The following is a 21,389-nucleotide window of genomic DNA, read 5'->3' on the forward strand; positions in this document are numbered from 1 at the left end:
TTTGCTGAGAGAAAGCTATTTAGTTTGAATCTATTCCAGTTGTTGATTCTTGCTTTTATTTCTTGTGCTATGGGAGTCCTGTTAAAGAAATCTGATCCTAAGCCAACATATTGAAGATTTGGACCTACATTTTCTTCTTTAAGATGCAGGGTCCTGGTCTGATTTTGAGGTCCTTGATCCATTTTGAATGGAGTTTTGTGCAGGGTGAGAGATAGGGTTTTCTTTCATTCTGTTGCATATGTATTTCCAGTTTTCCCAGCACCATTGGTTGAAGAGGCTATCTTTTCTCCATTGCATATTTTTGGACCCTTTGTATAGTATGAGAAAATTGTATTTATTTGGGTTTGTGTCTATGTCCTCTATTCTGTACCATTGATCTACCTTTCTATTTTGGTACCAAAACCATGCCATTTTTGTTACTATTGCTTTGTAGTACAGTTGAACATCTGGTAGTGCGATACCCCCTGCTACGCTCTTTCTGCTAAGGAATGTTTAGGTATTCTGGCTTTCTTATCTTCAAGATAAATTTCATAATTGCTTGCTCTATTTCTGTAAGGTATGTCATTGGGATTTTAATGGGAATTGCATTGAATCTGTATATCACTTTTGGTAGTATGGCCATTTTGACAATATTAAATCTGCATATCCAGGAACATGGGAGATATTTCATCTTCTAGGATTTTCTTTAATTTCTTTCTTTAGTGTTCTGTAGTTCTCATTGTAGAGGTCTTTCACCTCTTTTGTGAGATTAATTCCCAAGTATTTTATTTTTTTTTGATGCTATTGTGAATGTGGTAGTTTTCCTGACTTCCCTTCTGAAGATTCATCACTTATGTATAAAAATGCATTGGATTTATGAGCATTGATCTTGTAACCTGCTACTTTACTGAATTCACTTATGAGTTCTAAAAGTTTTCTGTTGGAATTTCCAGGTTCCTCTAAATATATAATCATGTCTTCAGCCAACAGGGATAGTTTGAGTTCTTCTTTTCCTATTCGTATTCCTTTAAATTCTTTGGTTTGTCTTATTGCTCTGGCTAAAATTTCAAGGATGATGTTGAATAGAAATGGTGAAAGAGGGCATCCCTGCCTTGTTCCAGTTTTTAGGGGGAATGTTTTCAGTTTTTCACCATTTAGAGTGATATTGGCCATGGGCTTAGCATAGATGGCCTTTACAATGTGAAGGAATGTTCCCACTATCCGTATTTTTTCTAGTGTTTTGAGCATGAAGGGATGCTGTATTTTATCAAATGCTTTTTCTGCATCTATTGAAATAATCATGTGATTCTTAACTTTAAGTCTGTTGATATGGTGAATGACATTTATTGATTTCTGGATGTTGAACCAACATTGTATTCCTGGGATAAAACCCACTTGATCGTGGTGCACTATCTTTTTAATGTATTTTTGGATGCAATTTGCTAAAATTTTGTTGAGAATTTTTGTGTCAATGTTCATTAAGGATATTGGTCTGAAATTTTCTTTCCCCGATGTGTCTCTCTCTGGTTTATGTATCAGGGTGATATTGGCTTCATAGAATGAGTTTGGGAGGTTTCCCTCCTCTTCTATTTCATGGAATACTTTGAGGAGTATTGGAATGAGCTCTTCTTTAAAGGTTTTGTAGAACTCGGCTGAGAACCCATCTGGTCCTGGACTTTCTTTGTTGGTAGGCTTTTGATGACCTCTTCTATTTCATTGCTTGAAATTGATTTATTTAAGTTGTGTATGTCCTCCTGGGTCAGTTCATGTAATTCATGTCTCTAGAACCTTGTTGATGTCTTCAAGGTTTTCTGTTTTGTTGGAGTATAGATTTTCAAAATAGCTTCTAATTATGTTTTGTATTTCACTCATGTCTGTAGTGATATTTCCTTGTTCACACTGAATTTTAGTGATTTGAGTTTATTCTCTTTCTCTTTGTTAGTGTGGCTAAGGGTTTATCAATTTTCTTTATTTTTTCAAAGAACCAACTCTTTATTTTGTTAATTTTTCTGATTGTTTCTTTTGTTTAAATTTCATTGATTTCAGCTCTGATTTTAACTATTTCCTGTCTTCTACTACATGTTGTGTTGGTCTGCTCTTCTTTTTCTAGGGCTTTGAGCTGTAGTGTTAAGTCATTTATTTGTTGATTTCTACTTCTTTTGTTGAATGCATGAAATAAATCTTCCTCTAAGTACTGCTTTCATAGTGTCCCAGAGATTTTGATATGATTTGTCTTTGTTCTCGTTTACTTCTAAGAATATTTTTATTTCCCTCCTGATGTCTTCTGTTATCCATTCATCATATAATAGTGTATTATTTAAAATCCAGATATTGGAGAAGTTTCTGTTTTTTATTCTGTCATTTATTTCTAATTTCAATCCATTATGATCTATAGAATAAAAGGTAGTATCTCTATCTTCTTGTATTTGCTAACAGTAGCTTTGTGGCATAAAATATGGTCTATTTTAGAGAAGGATCCATGTGCTGCTGAGAAGAAAGTGTATTCGTTCTTTGTCGGATGGTATATTCTATATATGTGAATTAAGTTTAAATTGTTGATTTTGTTTTGAGATCTATGATTTCTTTATTCAATTTTTGTTTGGAAGATCTATCCAGTGGTGAGAGAGGTGTGTTAAAATGCCTAGTAGTCATTGTGTTGTGGTCTATTTGATTTCTGGAATTAAGAAGGATTTGTTTGATGTACATGGATGAGCCAATGTTCGGGACATAGATATTTATGATTGTTATGTCTTGCTGATTTATGCTTTCCTTAAGCAGTATGTAATGTCCTTCTTTATCCATTCTGACTAGTTTTGGCTTGAAGTCCACATTATCTGAAATGAGGATGGATACTCCAACTTTTTTGCTGTGTCCGTGTGCATGGTATGTTTTTTCCCATCCTTTCACCTTTAGTCTATGGGTATCTCTTTTTATGAGATGAGTCTCTTGCAGGCAGCATATTGTTGGATTTTTCTTTTTAATCCAATCTGCCAGTCTATGTCTTTTGATTGATGAGTTCAGGCCATTAACATTCAGGGTTATTATTGTGATATGATTTGTATTCGCAGTCATTTGACTCATTTTTGTTTTTTTGACATGATTTGGTTTCTCCTTTATTTGGCTATTCTTTAGGTTAGTTCTTCCTGTTGCTGATTTGAATCATTGTTTTTCATCTCTTCCTCATGGAATATTTTGCTGAGAATGTTGTGTAATGCTGGCTTTCTTTTTGTAAATTCCTTTAGCTTTTGTTCATCATGGATGGATCTTATTTCGTCGTCAAATCTGAAAGTAAGTTTTGCTGGGTATAAGATTCTGGTTGGCATCCATTTTCTTTCAGGGCTTGGTAATTGTTGTTCCAGGCCCTTCTAGCTTTTAGGGTCTGGATTGAAAAATCTGCTGATATTCTTATTGGTTTCCCCCTGAGTGTAATTTGATTCTTTGTCTCTCGTGGCCTTTAAAATTCTGTCTTTATTTTGTATGTTAGGTATTTTCATAATAATGTGCCTGGTGTGGGTCTGTCGTAATTTTGTATATTTGGAGTCTTATAAGCCTGTTGTACTTGACTTTCCATTTCATTCTTCATATTTGGGAAATTTTCTGATATTATTTCATTGAATAGATTGTTCATTCTTTTGGTTTGTTTCTCTAAGCCTTCCTCAATCCGAATAATTCTGAAAATGACCTTTTCATGATATCCCATAATTCTTGTAGACTCCGTTCATGATTTCCTACCATCTTCTCTGTTTGGTCAATTTTGTTTTCAAGATTAAATATTTTGTCTTCAATATCTGAGGTTCTCTCTTCCAGGTTCTATCCTATTGGTTATGCTTTCTATGGAGTTTTTAACTTGGTTTATTGTTTCCGTCATTTCAAGGATTTATTTTTTTTTATAAGTATTTCTAACTCTTTTTTGAAATGATCTTTTTCTTCCCATATTTGCTCTTTTAACTGATAAACGGTGCAATCATTTAATGCCTGCATTTACTCTTTCATCTCCTCATTTTCTTCCCTGATTGTTTTAATTATGTACACTTCTGAACTCCCTTTCTGACATTTCTTCTGCTGTGCTGTCATTGGGTTTTATTGATATAGTGTCTAGGGCTTTTTTGAACATTTTCTTCCCTTTTTTCTTATTTTGGTCTGATATCAGTGGGACACTCAGATATGCAGATTTCCTCTATTGGCTTATAGTGTCCCTGTAGATTTCCAGTATATCACCTCCTAGCCTTCAGTAGCCTGAAGTCTTGGAGGAACTTGATATGCAGTGCTTCTGAAGCAATCTGCCACTAGCCAGCTACTGGGTTCAGGGCTGGGGGCTGGTTCTGTGTGGAAATCCTCTCACTGGGCGGTCCTGCTCCAAGAAGCTGTCTATAGACAGGGTCTACCCCTGCCTGAGGGAGCCAGGCTGCTCAAGGAAAGCCTCCCCTGTCCTGCCTTGTTCCCAGAAAGTGCCTGTAGACCAGGGTCCACCGCTGGGTTCAGGGCTTGGGATTGGGCTCTGTGTGGAAAAGCTCTCACTGGGCATGCCTGCTCCAAGAAGCTGGCAGTAGACCCCACCTGCCACTGGAGGGAGCCAGGCTGCTTGGGGAAGTCTCTCACTACCCTGCCCTGCTCTGAGAAGCTGCCCACTGTCTGGGCCTGCTGCTCGGGCCAGCTTCACCCAGTAGGAGAGACGCACCCCACGGCTCTATGTTAGTCTGAGTCTCTCAAAACCTCCCCTTCTTGATTCCTGAGTTCTGGAGCAACGGGAGATGCAGTCACCCTCTAGTCCACCATCTTGGTTCTCCTTGAAAATGCATATTAAAATTGTAAGTTGTCACCTCATTCCTCATACTATGGTTATTATCAAAAATACAAAAGATGAGATTGTGTTAGTTTAGATGTAGAGATAACTCTTCCAAACTGCTGAGAGGAATATAAATCAACACATTCATTGTGAACAACAGTGTGTTTTCCCCAAAAATCTCACAAGAACTCCCCTATGATCCAGCACACTCACTACAGGGTACATACATGCAGAGTGTGAGATCCTTAAGCCCAAGAGACATCCGTCCCCCCACGTCCACTGCAGAACAGTGTGCAACACCCAGGAAGTAGAATCCACTGGAGTGTGCATCAGCAGATGAACACATGATGAAGAGGCACGTTCAATATGCACTGGGAAGTAGGATGCACCTAACCCTCCACAGAAGGAGGACACCCTGTCACCTGTGGACAGCAATGATTAACCAGGAGGACACTGTGTTCAGTGAAATAAGCCAGGTTGAGAAACACAAATACCCTCACCACACTCATCCAGGGATATAAAAGTCAAACTCAGAAGCAGAGTCAGATGGTGGTGGCCAGAGGCTGAGCAGGAAGGGTGCTGGGAAATACAGGGAAAGGAAGCAAACTTTCAATTATCCAGGAGGAACAAGTTCAGGAGATCTGCTAGCATGCTCAGGACAGCTAGTGGAAAATATTTTACATTTAAAACCTGCTGAGAGAAGATGTCAGTGTTTGTGTCATAAATAAAAAGTATGGGAGGAAATGCTTCTGTTAAATAACTTGACATAGTCATTCCTAAGCACATATATATCATCTCAAATCATCTTCAATAAAACCAAATATATACCATTTATACTTGTCAACAACAATTTAAAATAAAAATAAATGCATAAGGAAATTCGATCTCTAAACTTTTCTATATATAATGGCATCAGAAGGACATGAGAGGGGAGAGGGCTTTGTGGACAGCAGAGTTTTGAGGCTGTGTCACTTGAAGCCAGGCAACAATGAAACTGGGGCAGGGATTCTCATGGGGCAGAGCTCAGAGCATCAGGCTCAGGGGTCACTAGGTTCAGTTCTATGAAGAGGTTGAGGTCAGCCTTCCATCCTGTCCTCAGCCCAGTCTATGCCCTGTCAATCAGAAGCCCGTTATTCCAGGAGGACACTGAGGCCTGATGGTGCTGTTAGAGGTGGTAGTCAAGGCCTGTGGGAGTCGCACAGGAAGTCTTCACTGACTGACCTCAGCCCTCACCATTCTGCTAACTCATCATGTGCAAGGGCTTCCTGGGTGCTTGGTTCATTCCAACACCAGCTCATTCAGACTTGCCCAATTCCTGAGATCAGGCTTCTGACACAACCACCCCTGGTCCCTGAGGCCACAGGGTTGCAGGGCCTGCTGTCTCAGGACACCGGGTCCCCAATGCCTTGTTGGAATATGATGAAGTCCTAAGTCCCACAGGAGGAGTGACAAACATGTTTTTCAACAATATTTGTCACCAGGTTTGTAGGATGTCAGGTGCAGAGCCTTGGGCACTGGTCCCTAGAGATCCTGGATGGACTGAAGGGAAGCAGAGAAAAGACAGGGAGCCAGAGCTACTCTGACCACAGGACACTAAGGGTGAGGTCTCTGCATGGAGTCTGCCTTAATAACCCCAGTTCTCCTGGCTGTGCAGGGTCTGGCCAGCTGCTCCTGCATGTGCTCTCCCAGCAGGAGGGCATGGAGTGAGGGCATTTCCTGTGCCCTACTCAGGGACTGACCCTCCCTGCAGAGGCTGAGATAGTAGACATGATCCAGCTGCAGCTTCCCACCTCACACTCTGCCCAGCTTCATCTCTGTTTGGGCAAAGCCTGACATGGTGTTCTTCCTGAGCCTTCTCTTCATGCTCCAGCAGCCTGCACATACAACATGGGTGAAAGTAAAGAATTGCTTAGGATATTTGAGGCCAACCGTTTTCAGAGATGGAGACCTGGTCCTGGGTGGGTTTTTCCCCCTTTACAACATGAACCAGGACTCAGAGATATCCCAGATATCCTTTTTACTCCAACCAAAGACTGACGTGAGAGCCACCAGGTGAGTTTCTATACTTTGTGTGTGTATTAGGTGTGGTCATGATTTTGTGTAAGTGTATTTGCTTGTGTAAGTGTGTGTGTGTGTGTGCATGTGTGTTTCCCCCTAGGAGTTATGAAAACTGTGCACAGTCATGAGAGAAACAGTGAATTCTGAGGTCCTTTCCTTCTCTTTTGCTTTTATTTTGTGCATTATAATTTACACATATTAGTGGGATTTATTTTGAATATTCATAAATATATACGAAATGTTTTTCTCCATTTCACTTGTCCTTTATCTTTCTACTACCTTCCATTTTCATCTTCTGCTCTATGCTATTTTTCCCCTCACCTTTTTATTGTGCACATAGTTGCACATACTGGTGGGATTCACTGTTACATTTTCACAGCTGCACACGACACAGCAGTGTAATTTGGCCACTATCACTCTCCAGCATTTCCCTCACCTCTCCTGCTCTCGCCCCTTGGTCCCTTTTCTCCACTGATATCCCTTCCATTTTGATGAGATCTCTCCACATTTATTTTTCTTTTTCCTGTCTAGCTTCCAAGTATGAAAAAAAATATGATCCTCGACCTTCTGAGTTTGTCTTATTTCACTTAATATAAAGGTCTCAAGTTCTATCCATTTTCCTGTAAATGGCATAATTTCATTTTTCTCTATGGCTGAATCAAACTCCATTGTGTCTATGAAGCACATTTTCTTTCTCCATTCATCCACTGATGGACACCTATGTTGCTTCCACAGTTTAGCTATTGTGAATTGTGCTACTGTGAACATGGGTATGCAGGTATCACTCTAGTAAGATGACTTTAATTCTTTAGGGGAAAAAACAAGAAGTGGTATAGCTGGGTCATATCGTGGCTCCATGACTACTCTTTAGATGGACCACACTGATTTCCATAGTGGTTATACAATTTACAGTCCCATCAACAGTGTAAAAGTGTTCCTTTGCTTCCACATCCTCTCCAACATTCATTTTTATTTGTATTCTTGAGGCCTGCCACTCTGACCAGTATGAGATGAAATTGATGTAGATTTGATTTGCATGTCCATAATTGCTAATGATGTTGAACATTCATTCATAAGTTTGTTGGCAGTTTGTTTCATCTTTTGAGAATTACCTGCTTAATAAATTTGCACATTTATTAACTGGGTTATTTGTGGTGTTTTGGGGTAACGTTTTCTGAGTTCTTTATACATTGTAGATATTCATCCTCTGTCAGAAGTATAGCTAGCAATGATGTTGCCCCATTCTGTAGGTTCCCCCCTTTGCTATGCAGAATTTAATTTGATACCATCCCATTTAGTCACTCTGGGCATTATTTTGTGAGCTTTAGGGTTCCTATTGAGAAAGTCATTGACTTTGCCTCTATGTTGGTGTGTTGACCCTAGGTTTTCTTCTAGAAGTTGCATATTTTCTAATGTAATTCCTTGTTCTTTTATTCATTTTGAGTTGACTTTTGCACAAGGTGAGAGATAAGGGTCTAGTTTCACACTTCTAAATATGGATAACCAGTTTTCCCAGCACCAGCCTTGTTCAAGACTGCCTTTTCTCCTTTTGAATGTTTTCAGCATCATTGTCAGGGGTCAGAGGACTATAGATGTGTGGGTTTGTCTCTGTACCTTAATTTTCAATCATTGGTCTACATATCTGCTTTTATGCCACTGAAATGTGCAGTTTTTGTTACTCTATCTCTGTAGTATAATAAAGAAGTCAGGTATTGTGATGCCTCCAGCATTGCTCTTTTGGCTTAGAATTGCTTTGGCGATTCTGGGTCATTTTTTCTCCCAAAAAAGACTTTAAGACTCTTTATCTTGGTCTTTGAAGAAATTCATCAGTATTTCAATGGTGAGTTCTTTGAAACTGTATGTTATGTTAGGTAGCATGGCATTTTAACAATACTAATTGTATCCATGAATATGGGAGGCATTTCTCTCTTCTTGTGTTTTCTTCAATTTCTTATTTCAAGGTGCTATAATTTCCATTGTAGAGATCTGTAATTTCTTAGTTTTATTCTTAGGTATATCACTTTTTTGAGACTTGTGAATCTATATATTTTACGATATAGGATAGGATTCAGCATCTATTGAGACCACTTCTTCAGTCTGATCCCCTTCATCAAGTACTGGGGAATTTGGAGGGAGTTGAATTCTTTCCAAAAGTAGATCTCATAGAATTGGAGGATAGATTGATGGGTATCAGAGGCTGAGTGAACAAGGACTGGTGAGGGGTGGGACAGGTGGATCAGTGGTACTCAGTTACATTGAGACAAGCTCAATTGTATGGGGTGCTATTTCACAGAAGAATGGTTACAAACAATGATAATGAGCTGTGTCCTTGAATATCTCAAAGGAAGTTTTCTCCATGTTCTCATCTTGAAAGAGAGAAACACTTGAATAGAAGTGTATACTGAATCTAAACATTAAATAATGTGTACATACATGAAAACATCATGTGGTACCTCATAAATGTGTACAATTTTTATATTGGATCTCTCAGTTAAAACAGTAAGTTTAAAATGAAACCTTTAAAAACATTCCCTTCATTTAAAAAATCAGAACAAGTAAGAGAATCGGCTTAAAGTTTAAAAAGTATTGATTCATTCTTATTAATTTTTAATAATACAAAGATAAAAATTAAGAATGGAACAAATTCCAACTGTATAATTTATCTAGTATATGTAACCCATGTCCAATTATTTCTACATGAACTAAAAGAATATTTTTGTCAATTAAGTATAGAAAAAAATATTTGACCATGTGTTTTAGTGACAAAAAAATTTATCATCTTTAAGTAGCAATAATACAGAAAAAAATTATTGGAAAGAATGGGAAAACACAGTGTAATTAAAAAAGAAAACATTGTCATTTGGAAACTGCTTAAAAATATTTTGCCAATGTTCAATTAAAGAGTTCCTACAAAATAACATCATAAAACAGTTCATGGAAATTCATAGAATTAAACCATAAGCAAGCATGAATATGAACTAAATCACCAATAACATAAAATATTAAGAATTCATAATTCATTAAATGAAGTTTTTGAATATTTAAATAAGGCTGCAATTTAAGATAGAAGAACTAGATCAATTATAAGCCAAGGAAAGGAAAGAAATTCATAAAGAGTAAACAAAATAATAAATCTATTAGAAAACATGAAAGGCTATAATAAAATTCAACAACCAATATTTTTTGAAAATCTACTTAGAGAAAAACTTCAAACTTTCAAACATAAAAGGAGAAAGGATTCTCTAAAGAGAAAGAAAAAATATTAGTTGAGTTATCAGCTTGAAGACTATAGAAATAAATTGGAGGTTCTGAATCAAACATTAGCTTTCAAGGAAAATATAATTGAATAAAACAGCTGTGATAAGGTGATAGATTAGAATATAGAAAGCATTCACTCAAAATACCCCATGTTGAAGGGCTGTAGAGGATGCTCCTCTCAGTTGTTTGAAGAACTGGCAAGTCAGGGTCATTTTAAACTATTAGATACACATGTAGTCCACATGTTGTGTATTGGTGTCTGTTGAAGGAGTGCCCCAAGCCATGTGGTTAAAACTGAAGGAAGATGTTTGGCTATGGAACAGGCACATCTGTGTCCTCTCAGAAGCAGGAGGCACACCTCTGCTGTGAGTCAAACTCCCTTCAGGCACACTGGCTGCAGGCACATACTCTTCCCTTATAAGGAGTGAGCTCCAAGCTCAGCACGAGAGATACATGCTAGCACCCATGCTCTAAAGGCACTCCACTTGTCGCCGATTGGCTGCTTGAGAATATAAAACTTGTATGTTTCCGCATTAAACTTGAGTCTGCATCACCCGAAACTGGCTCCCATTCTGCTGTGTTTGCCCTCATGCTCACCTTCCTGAATCCTGCCAGGCTGCTCCGCATCCGAATCCCAACAGTCTGCATCTAACTAGACTCAGGACCACAGGTTGGGAAGCCCCACAGACTTTGCTAAAGTGTTTACAAAGGGGAGTGTGTGACCCTCACTTGCATCCCCAGAGGAGATCACCTTACTGTCTTGTGCATGCACTGATGCACCTTCCATTTATAGGACACTGAAAACCAAATATGCTCAGTGGGTAGATTATGATCCAGACAAAGGACACTTCATCCACTCACAATGCCCTGCAAGGCTCTCAGTTCACTTCCTGAGAGGGAGTCACTCCAGTGTCTTCCAGGTGCCAGGGAACCTTCTTCACACCAGCTCCATGTGAAAGCAGGAGACCCTCATAGTGGATTAGAGAGTCTGATCCAGGTCTTGCATAGTGGAAAAGTTGACTGTGAAATGCATGGTTGGATCACCTTCACTCCTTGTTCCCTTGTGTTTAGCTGGCTTTGGAAGAACTACCAGTATGTGCTGGCTTTCTACTTTGCCATCCAGGAGGTCAACAAGGACTCCCACTTGCTCCCCAACCTGACCTTGGGTTTCCAGGTCTACAATGCCTTTTCCAGTGACCAGTTCACCTTGTGGAGCACTCTGCATTGGCTGTCTGGAAAAATGGACCCTCTCCCAAATTACAACTGCCAGACACAGACCAAGTCTCCTGCTGTCATTGCAGGAACCACATCAGCATTCTCAGCTGAGATTGGAACCATTCTGGAGCTCTACAAGACCCCACAGGTAGGTGGGCTGTGAATTTTGCAGACTAATTGGGATCTCATCCAATGACAGTCCCTCACATTGAATCAAAGGGAAATTCAGCTGCTGGGCTTCCATATCCCATGAGGATAAAACACACCCCAGGAAACTGTATAGGTTGCAAGACACCTCCCTATAATCCATCCTTTATTCCCACTACTTGAGTAGAGAAGGTCATGAGGGTCTTGCACACTGTCTTTAATGGGAGGTCACATGACCTTTCCTAAGGGAAATAAAACTGAAAAATTTGGCCTTCCCTGTGCTCGGAAGGAGAGAACTGGGCAATGAATACAGCACTTGTGGGGATATGACGTGTCCCATCAAAGCTGAGATGTGAGACAATGCAAGAAATTTTAGAGGTTACATTATTGGGTTATAATAGCCTTAGCCTAATAGTGTATCAATAAGGTGATAGATTAACTGGGTGGTGATGATGGGCAGCATGGTTGCTTTTTCCACTACACTCTTCTGCCATGATGTCCTGCCTCATCTTGAACCCAAAGAATGGAGACAGCCAGCCATGGACTAAAACCTCTGAACCCATGAGTGTGCAAATAATTTTTCCTCCTCTAATTGTTGTTGTCAAGTCTTTTGGTCACATCAGAGAACAAGCTGACTGAAAGATAACTCTATCTCTTTTCTGAACAGTAATCCATTCATGATACCTTTCCTACAAAAGTCTAACATGCCCTGTACAAGAGGGAAGCCCCAATTCCAATTGAACACAGAGTCATGACAATTATCTTTGCTCATTAGGTCACATATGGACCTTTTGATCCCATGCTAAGTGATGAAGACCAGTTTCCATCGCTCTATCAGATGGCCCCCAAGGACAGCTCTCTGGCCCAGGGAATGGTCTCCCTACTGCTGCATTTTGGCTGGACCTGGGTGGCACTCTTCATATCTGATGATTTGAAGGGAGAGCAGTTCCTGAGGGATCTGAAAGCAGAGCTGGTAAAGAACGGTATCTGTGTGGCCTTAACAGAAAAGCTCCCTGACACTAAGACAATGTATGGACCCAGCGACATCACCTTCATGAGTAGGATCAGAGTCTCCTCTGCAAATGTGCACATACTCCACGGTGAAGCAGGGAGCCTCATCACCGTGGACCTTGCAGCAGAATTCTTCTTAACCACAGGGAAGGTGTGGATCATGGCAGCAAAGTGTGATATCGTCATGTCGGAAATGAGCCACATGCTGCACTCTTTCCATGGTAGCTTCTCATTCTCACCTCACAAGGGGGAGATCCCTGGCTTCCAACACTTTCTCAAAACAGTTGACCCTTCCCACTATCCAGAAGACTTTTACATCCCCAAATTGTGGTTGCACCTTTTTCATTGTTTACCTGCTGGGTCACTATGTGGAAAAATTTATAATTGTGCTGAAAATGCATCCTTCGAGATTGTTTCAGGAGTGATTGACATGTTGACCATGTCTGACTCCAGCTACTTCATCTATAATGCTGTGTATGCACTGGCCCACGTCCTCCATAACATGCTTATTCAGAAATCTGAAATGGGATCTTCAGAAGACACTGATCATCCTAGGCTTCTTCCCTGGCAGGTAAAACTCATCCAGTACTAGGTCATGCACTGGGAAACTGACAGCATCTATGGGTATTATATTCAAGTATCTCATGGTCATGTTTTCTCTTAAGATCAACAGAATTAGGAAAAATGGAATATGCATTTTTTCATACTGAATGTATTACAGATAACTGTTATGTACAGATAATTAGATGTATACAGATACTTGTTATCTGTATCAGGAGAATTCTGACAAAGGAGGTGGTGGATTCATACAGTTGAATAAAATATTACATCAAAATACTTTGAATTTAAGATAAAGTTATATAAAATATCCAAACACAGCCCATGACAAAACAGGGCAACAATTAATAAAATCTATACATTTCCTTAGTGTGCACACAAGCACAGAGAATATTCACATAGTGGCCACCTGTGACAGCAGCTGTTCCATCTAAAATACTAAATATGTAGTGCCCAAGACCTCTGGGTGAAAAGAGAAATGGTTCCAACATAGTATCCTCAAATGACTCTGGAGAATGAATTCGCTTTAGAGATCACTATTACCCAAAACTGGAACAAGATTGTGGGCAGGGCCTGTGGTTCTACTTTTAGATGTCATGCCACCAATGATGTCTGTCACCTCAGGGATATCTCCCTGGGTCATATATGGTTTTTTGTTTATTTTCCACCTGGCTTATCTGAATTAAATACCCATTCATGGAACACATTTATGAGCTCTTGTTCTCATGTACAAGGGACAAAATGTTTAAGGAAATTTATCAAGGAAGTCAATTAAATTTCATTTTCATTTCAGATGTGGTTAAATACATGCATGTCAAACATTATGTCATCAAGTTTAATTTGCCATCTATTGTCTATTTTTACTAACAATATTTGATATGCCATATTGAGTTCTTTTAGATGCAATTCTAAGAAAACTCAGTGACTTTAACAAGATAAATTCAATGACATAATTGTGGATTATTTAGAATGGTTTGACTCTACACATCTGAACAGTTGTTTAAAGAACAAGGGTTAGTTATCTTCCCCAACACAGAGATTCAATGTTAGCATACTCTATTAAAGGTCATTAGAATCTGGAGTTTTAATATTTCAATTTCAGAGCAAAGGACAAAACCTGCAATATTATGAGATGATGACATTTTCCCCAAAATATCTGAGGCATAGAGAGAAAACAACTCATATGTCATGCTTTCTTTTCTTTTCTATTCTTTTTATTTTCAGTGCTGGGTGTTGAACCCAAGGCCTTGTGCTTGCAAGGCAAGTACTGTACCAACTGAGCTATATCTCCAGCCCATGTCATGCTTTCTTAACCTTTGTTGGTGTAAAATTGATATATGAAGCAATACCCATATTTAATGTAAATATGCTGATGAATTTTGAGGTATGCATACACTCATATTACCATTACCAAGAAAAGGTCCATTGTGACCTTTTCAGTGTGCAAGGATTGACTCTTATGAAGCCCTAAACAGATTTGATTGTTCATGTTTGCAAGGAGCACATGCCAAGGCCACTCTGGGGATCATCCTAGAATTGTTCTGACTGAATTCTTCCACTCCATCATTGTTTTTTCCACTTGAATCCATGAGGTGGTAGCCACCCAAACAGGGCTGAGTCACTAACAGCAATGACTCCAGAATGGAGGGTGGTGTAAGACAAGGAGTGCGTGCTACATGTGGCTTTCCATCTTTCATTCAAATGTGCTCCTCATGTCCAAATTCTGCCTCTCCCACAGCTGCATCTGTTCCTGAAGAAAATCCAGTTTACAAACAGAGCTGGGGACCACATCTCCCTAGATGAGAAGAGCAAGCAGATGGCCCAGTATGATATCCACAATGCTGTGAATTTCCCTGCAGGGCTTGGGCTGCTGGTTAAAGTAGGAGAGTTTGTCTCCAAGAGTCCACTTGATCAAGGCTTGGTCATCACTGAAGAGATGATAGAATGGCCCATTGGATTCACAGAGGTACGATCCATTTCAGTTTGGGTACGTGGGAGAAATCTGAATGGAGTCCTGAAGTGAGACTAGTTGTGACCCTTTAACTCAGCACTAAAGTCACCTTTCCCATCTCAACTTCTAATATGTGGTCCTGCTTTTTCATATTTTAATCTGAAATCAACATGAACAAGTTCACAAAAGCCATTAGTCGTAGTTTGCGCATGTTAGTTTCAGCAGCAATTGAAAGAATGACATGAACAGAGTTAATACATGGAGATAAAGAGATAACAATGGAGATGAATAAATACCAAATATGTCCCTTCACAAATCCAGAAGCCTTTCATTAAATATGGTCCAGATTTATTATGCTTTAATGCCCTATGAATATGAGTAAATTATGGACTCACATCTTTGTGGAGACCATTCCCATCCTCCTTTAGCATGTGAGACCATTCAACCTTCAGCCTTTCTTCTACTCAGCATCCCTATGAATTGGGAAGATTTTATATCATGTTTTGACATTGGGATATTCCTACAGTGTTCCAGGAGATTTATGTAACAGTTATGATTCCCACCCATGATGCATTGTTAATTGTTAGCAGTGGTGTCCAGCTGGGCATGGTGGTGCAGCCCTGTGATCTCAGTTATATGGGAAGTAGAGGCAGAAGGATCACAACAAGTTCAAGACCAGTGTGAGTAACACCACAAGACCCCATAACAAAATATAAAATTAAAAATGACCTAGGAATATAGCACCATTCTATTGCATTTGCCTAGAATGCATGAGACCCTGGCTTCAATCCCCAATACCATAAATAAATAAATAAATAAATAAATAAATAAATAAATAAATAAATAAATAAAAAGCAATTCATGCCTGGATTGTGATACCTACAGCAGAATAAACCCAAGCTATGGTGTGTAATGCCCTCTCACTACTTCTCTCCTGACCTTGCTCTTTTCAGCAGTTACTTTCAACAGTTTGCCTAGTTTGCTTTATTGGTTCATTTTTATCATACGTAATTGTTGGGAGAAATCCTAGTTCTTGGCTAGCAGCAGGCAATGATTGAAATGTGTAAACCTGCTGGAAGGAGTATTCTTCTTCAGCTACCTAGGAAAGTACACAACTGCCCCAAATTGACTCAGTGTTACCAAGGGAGTCCATATAGGAACCTGGTGCTCTGATCCCATGTGGTGCATTGTGATTGGCCAAGAAACCTATAAAATGTATAGCTGTTCCTGCAATAAATGAGCTTGCAGGCTGTTCGCCACAAGCCTGCTATCCACCCATCTCCTGGAGTCTGGTTCTTGCATCCGTGGCCTTACCCTGCCTATGAACTAACCCCAAACAAGGGAAACTACACATGATACTGGGCTTCATGATGCCATCTTCATCCATGCCCATAACATAATTCATGAGAATCATTCCCCAGTGCTTCCCTTTCCCCTACATCTCCCACCTGTTTGTCCCTTGTTCCATTCTATAATTTCCTTTCTGTTGTCATAATATTTATTATTATTTTAATGAATGCATTCTAATTCCACATGAACACTGGGTTCATTGTGGTACATTCCTACATGGACAGAGTCGACTTGGACAGAATTCATTCCCAGTGCATCTTCCTGAAGATCAGTGCTGTTGAGACGGTGTCCACCTGAGATTTCCCAGTACATTCCATGCCCACTGCCCCCTCCCTGTCCATCCCCTTTCTCTTCTCTATAGCTCACCCTTCTGCTTTTCTGAGATGCTATTTTCATTCTCTCTCTGTCTCCCCTTAACACATATGAAAGGAAACTTTCAACCCTTGATTTCTTGACTCTGGCTTATTTCCTTTAGCATGAATTTCTCCACTTCTATCCATGTACCAACAAATGACATAATTTCATTCAACATTGTGACTGAGTAAAACTCCATCTATGTATATCTACCACATTTGCTATCCTTGTGTCTGTTAACGTGCACCAGGGCTGATTCCAAATGAGCTATTGCAAATTCTGCTGCTACAACCATTCACTTCAGTGGAATTTTTCATAAATACTGAGGAGTGGAGTAGGTGGGTTCTATTACTGGGTTTTGAGGAATGTTCACACTATCTTCCACAGTAGTGGCACTAACTGTCAAGTTTCCCCAAAATACACATATATAACTTTTCTTCCACATGATTTCCAGTAATTAATATATGTCTGTTCTTGATGGTTTCTAGTCTAACTGAAGTGAGAAGAAATCTCAGTATCATTTTGATTTTCAAGAATGAAGGTGTGGTAAAAATATTATCAGGCATAGAAACTCTTGGAATCATCGCCACATAGAAACTTGCATCCCAGAGCTGTGGAGGAAGAGGGTAAACACAAAAAGAGAAAAGTCTGGGGTGTGACTGGTGATGCAGGAAAAAAATGACCAGGAACCTTCAGAATATTTGGCATAACAAAGTCAAGGTAGCAAATGTAATCCAGATCAAGAAGGGGAGGTCCTGTCAATGTGGTGGGAGCTGGGGAGGTTGTGCTGAGGACTTCCTACCCACACTGAGATCTCTTTGCAGGGACATGGACAGCCTTCAAACTGCTGACAATGTGCAGAATCAAGACTATTGCTACTCTTTCCCCTCAGATTCCTCGATCTGTGTGCAGCCAGAGCTGTGGTTCAGGATTCTGGAAAGTCCCCCAGGAAGGAAGGCCTGTCTGCTGCTTTGCTTGTGTGTTTTGCCCAGAGGGACACATTTCCAACCACACAGGTAGATGTAGAAAGAGCCTATGGTCAATCAGCCTCCTAACCAGTCCCAGGGGAGAGGAAACCAAGGCTGTGGGCCTCACCCTGGACAACGAAGCACCCTACTCTCCATCCTCCCCTCGTCACTGACACTCTTCCCATTTTAGCACCACTGCTGCTACCCCATTAGGTGACAGCTCTTGTCAGCACTGATCTTCCTGGTAGACACCCCTGCAGAGCTGACCCCAGAGGCCCCTGACCTTGACAGTCAGTGGTGGTGAGATGGTGTCCACCTGAGATTTCTCAGGGCACCAGGCAGAGTCTGCCCATGCATGGAAGAGGTCGAACACCCAGAGCTCCCTGGGGGTGCACTGAAGTCTTGAACCCAACACGTTTGCCACCAAATGATAGGTATATACAGTTTCATGAAAATATTCTATTCTATTTTGTGCCATGTCATGAACTCTGAACAATTTTGTGCTAAGTACACATACTTGATATGATATAGCTATAATGTAAGATTATCTGGCAAGTGCAAGAAAGGAAGAAGTGAAAATATAAAGTCAGCATCGTAACAAGACACAATCTGGTATATGTAAGGATAAATTCTATATGAATCACTAATTTCAGTTATTGATGTCAAAATTAAATATGTTCTTGGAAAACAGAAAAATTAGACTTACTCAATTTAAAGTATTTCCATTTTTCAACATATCAATCATACTTAGTATAATGACTTATCGCCCACAAATCTGTTCAATTGCAATCATCTCAGCAGTAGGAATCATTGATTTCAACCACTTAGCAGAATCAATAGATGTCTTCAGATAAAAGTAAGCTAACCAAATCTCACTTTGAATTTTTCTATTTGAGATGCCAAATGAGTGTATAAAATAGGAAAGAGACAAAAGGCATGAAGGCTGTGTACCTTAATGCAACTTGTACACACTTGTGTGTGCCCCACCTGTTTCTGAGGTAGATGCCAGGAACACTGTTCACTGTGGGGAGGAAGAAAAATCTCAAGGAATGTGAAAAACAATCATGATGAATTAGTTTGGAATTCTGAATTTTTGCATCAGTATTGGTTAAAAATCCTAAAGAAGACCGTTAAGACAGGAACAGGGAAACTGGTGGCTGGTTCCACACATGAAACAAAACTGAAGCGCAGACGGGGCCATTAGTGAACCCGTGGCAGAGGCTGCATCCCTGCTGGGACAGCAGGTGTGAGCCGTGGCAGAGGGAGCACAGGGCTCCCGGTTAGGATGCCACAAACACCACCCCTCAAGGAGGATACCCAGTCACACCATCTGCTTTAAATGAATGGAAAGGCTTAAAGAAACACCCTCTTCTTCAGTAACTGCATTACCATATCAATTAATATAAAAATAATAAAATAGCAGCAAAATTTTCATTCAAAATGCCAATATTTCCATCAATCTGTTTTCAGTATTCTTTTACACATTCAAAGACTTTTTGAATTCTCATAGATACATACAGTTAACTTACTTTATACCATTGGTCTCAGAGTAAAACAGGAAAATAACCAAGGGAGGAGTCTATATCAAGCATGTGTGTACTACTAATCACAATTGTTATCTGATGAAAGGGAATAGCATATGATGGGTTAATAAATGAATATCAAAAGGTCAAATAAGTATCAACTTTTAAAATTCTGTGATTTTCCAAAGTCAATTTAGAAACATTCCAGGTTAAACTTTTCCTTTCTCCAATCACGTTTCCTCTTACACTGTTCATTATACCACTGGAAGATTTGAATTTTCCCTGTGCGAGTCCCACAAGAATGAATTAAACCCTAAGTGGGCAAGGCCTACTGCTACACATTGCACATGCTGCTTCACTACCAAGTCACGGGTTTGCCTGAATCCTTTCCTTGATTCTCCTCTGAACTACAAGTAACTGGTCACTTCAATCACAACGGTCACTATCATAAAGCTTTGAGTTAGCAAATCATATTTAAAAAGTGGCTTCTAGGAAACCAAGTAAAAGGGAATCTCATCCACACTAAGCATCATGGGGCTCAGCACACAAACTTCTAAGCCTGAATGTATTCCAGGGGAGGAGGGAGAAGTGAGAAAATTTAACATCATTTTTACAGAAAAAGATGATTTCCAATAAGAAAATTTATAAAAAGTACCTCAAGAAATTATGGTAGTCATGGAGGTAGGATGTACCAGAAAGGTTTCCTCATTCACTCTCTTTCCGGTTGTTACTAGGAGCTCATTCTTGGGTGAATAGGAAATAGAAACATGGCTACACAGGGTTCAACATGAGGAAGAATCTGGGTGGGGAGAGAAAGGGTGGAAGAACCCAGGTTGAGGACTACACCCAGCCACTGGTTGAGGTGCTGCAGACCACAACTTCAGAGGGTCCCTTCATAATGGGTTTGGTCTGCATTGAGTGCATTCTCCCAGAGTCAGGAATAGAGGAACTTCTCCATCAAGCAGTGTGTACTCACAGTGATATTGCAAAACTAACCATTTCCTTTAATAACTTAAATGTGAGGAATTTGTGAAAAAGAAATATTGAAACTTTGCCTTTTCCACAGGTGCAGGGCAGTGTGTCCTGTGCCCCACACATGAGTATCCTAACAGTGAGAGGACTCACTGCCTCCCCAAGATGGTGACCTTCCTGGCTTATCAAGATCCCCTGGGCATGGCGCTGGCCTGCACGGCTCTCTGCCTCTCTGCACTCACAGTTGCTGTACTTGGGGTCTTCGTGAGGCACCAACACACTCCCATAGTCAAGGCCAACAACCGGACTCTCAGCTACATCCTGCTCATCTCCCTCACCTTCTGTTTCCTCTGCTCCCTGCTCTTCATTGGCCGTCCCAACACAGCCATCTGCACCCTGCAGCCAATAGCATTTGGCATGGTGTTCTCTGTGGCTGTTTCCACTGTCTTGGCCAAAACTGTCACTGTGATCCTGGCCTTCAAGGTCACTGCCCCAGGGAGAAGGATGAGGCGGTTGCTGGTGTCAGGGGCACCTAACTACATCATTCCCAGCTGTTCCCTGATCCAGCTGACTCTCTGTGGAGTCTGGCTGGGCATCTCTCCTCCCTTTGTGGACTCAGACACACACTCTGAACATGGTCACATTATCATCACCTGCAACAAGGGCTCGGTCACTGCCTTCTACTGTGGTCTGGGATACCTGGGCTCCCTGGCTCTGGGGACTTTCATGGTGGCCTTCCTGGCCAGGAACCTGCCTGACACCTTCAATGAAGCCAAGTTCCTGACCTTCAGCATGCTGGTGTTCTGCAGTGTCTGGCTCACCTTCCTCCCTGTGCACCACAGCACCAAGGGCAAGGTCATGGTGGCCGTGGAGGTCTTCTCCATCCTGGCCTCCAGTGCTGGGCTCCTGGGCTGCATCTTTGCCCCCAAGTGCTATGTTATTTTACTGAGGCCAGGTAGGAGCTCCCTACGTGGGTTCAGAGATAAAACTCTTTGTGGGAGTAATAAACCTTCTTGAGTTTGTTTTTGAAAATCAAGTATGGGAAGATAAGTCTATACCCTAACAACAGGTTGATATTGGATTTATACATGAGATTTCTTCAATGAACCAGCAATCCACACCCATTTTCTGCAGTAATGACAGTTGCCCTACCTGCATGTATCTCTTTTTCCCATGGACTTGCACTTGAAGTGATTTTTATTCACCAAATCTGCAATGCATCCTGCAGCTCCTGCTCATCTGTGGACTTCCCACCTGCA

The 21,389-nt window shown here is 40.5% G+C and overlaps 1 protein-coding gene across 1 annotated transcript; it reads left to right on the plus strand.

Annotated features, from left to right (window-relative positions):
• Positions 1-6,746: 6,746 nt before the first annotated feature.
• Positions 6,747-21,147, plus strand: LOC124967945 (vomeronasal type-2 receptor 116-like). The gene is made up of 6 exons (XM_047530372.1): positions 6,747-6,817; positions 11,153-11,444; positions 12,219-13,025; positions 14,751-14,978; positions 17,560-17,683; positions 20,225-21,147. Exons 1-6 carry the CDS (start codon positions 6,747-6,749, stop codon positions 21,145-21,147), a joined length of 2,445 nt encoding a protein of 814 aa, XP_047386328.1.
• Positions 21,148-21,389: the final 242 nt, after the last annotated feature.

This window comes from Sciurus carolinensis, chromosome 17, assembly GCF_902686445.1.
Source record: "Sciurus carolinensis chromosome 17, mSciCar1.2, whole genome shotgun sequence".
Classification (NCBI taxonomy): Eukaryota; Metazoa; Chordata; class Mammalia; order Rodentia; family Sciuridae; genus Sciurus; species Sciurus carolinensis.

What these genes read in the sequence shown, in the direction of transcription:
- LOC124967945 (XM_047530372.1), top strand. Translation starts at nt 6,747, where the DNA reads ATGAACCAGGACTCAGAGATATCCCAGATATCCTTTTTACTCCAACCA. An exon ending in AGCTCTACAAGACCCCACAG is followed by an intron (nt 11,445 to 12,218) that starts GTAGGTGGGCTG and finishes TTTGCTCATTAG; the next exon opens with GTCACATATGGACCTTTTGA. An exon ending in CTAGGCTTCTTCCCTGGCAG is followed by an intron (nt 13,026 to 14,750) that starts GTAAAACTCATC and finishes CCTCTCCCACAG; the next exon opens with CTGCATCTGTTCCTGAAGAA.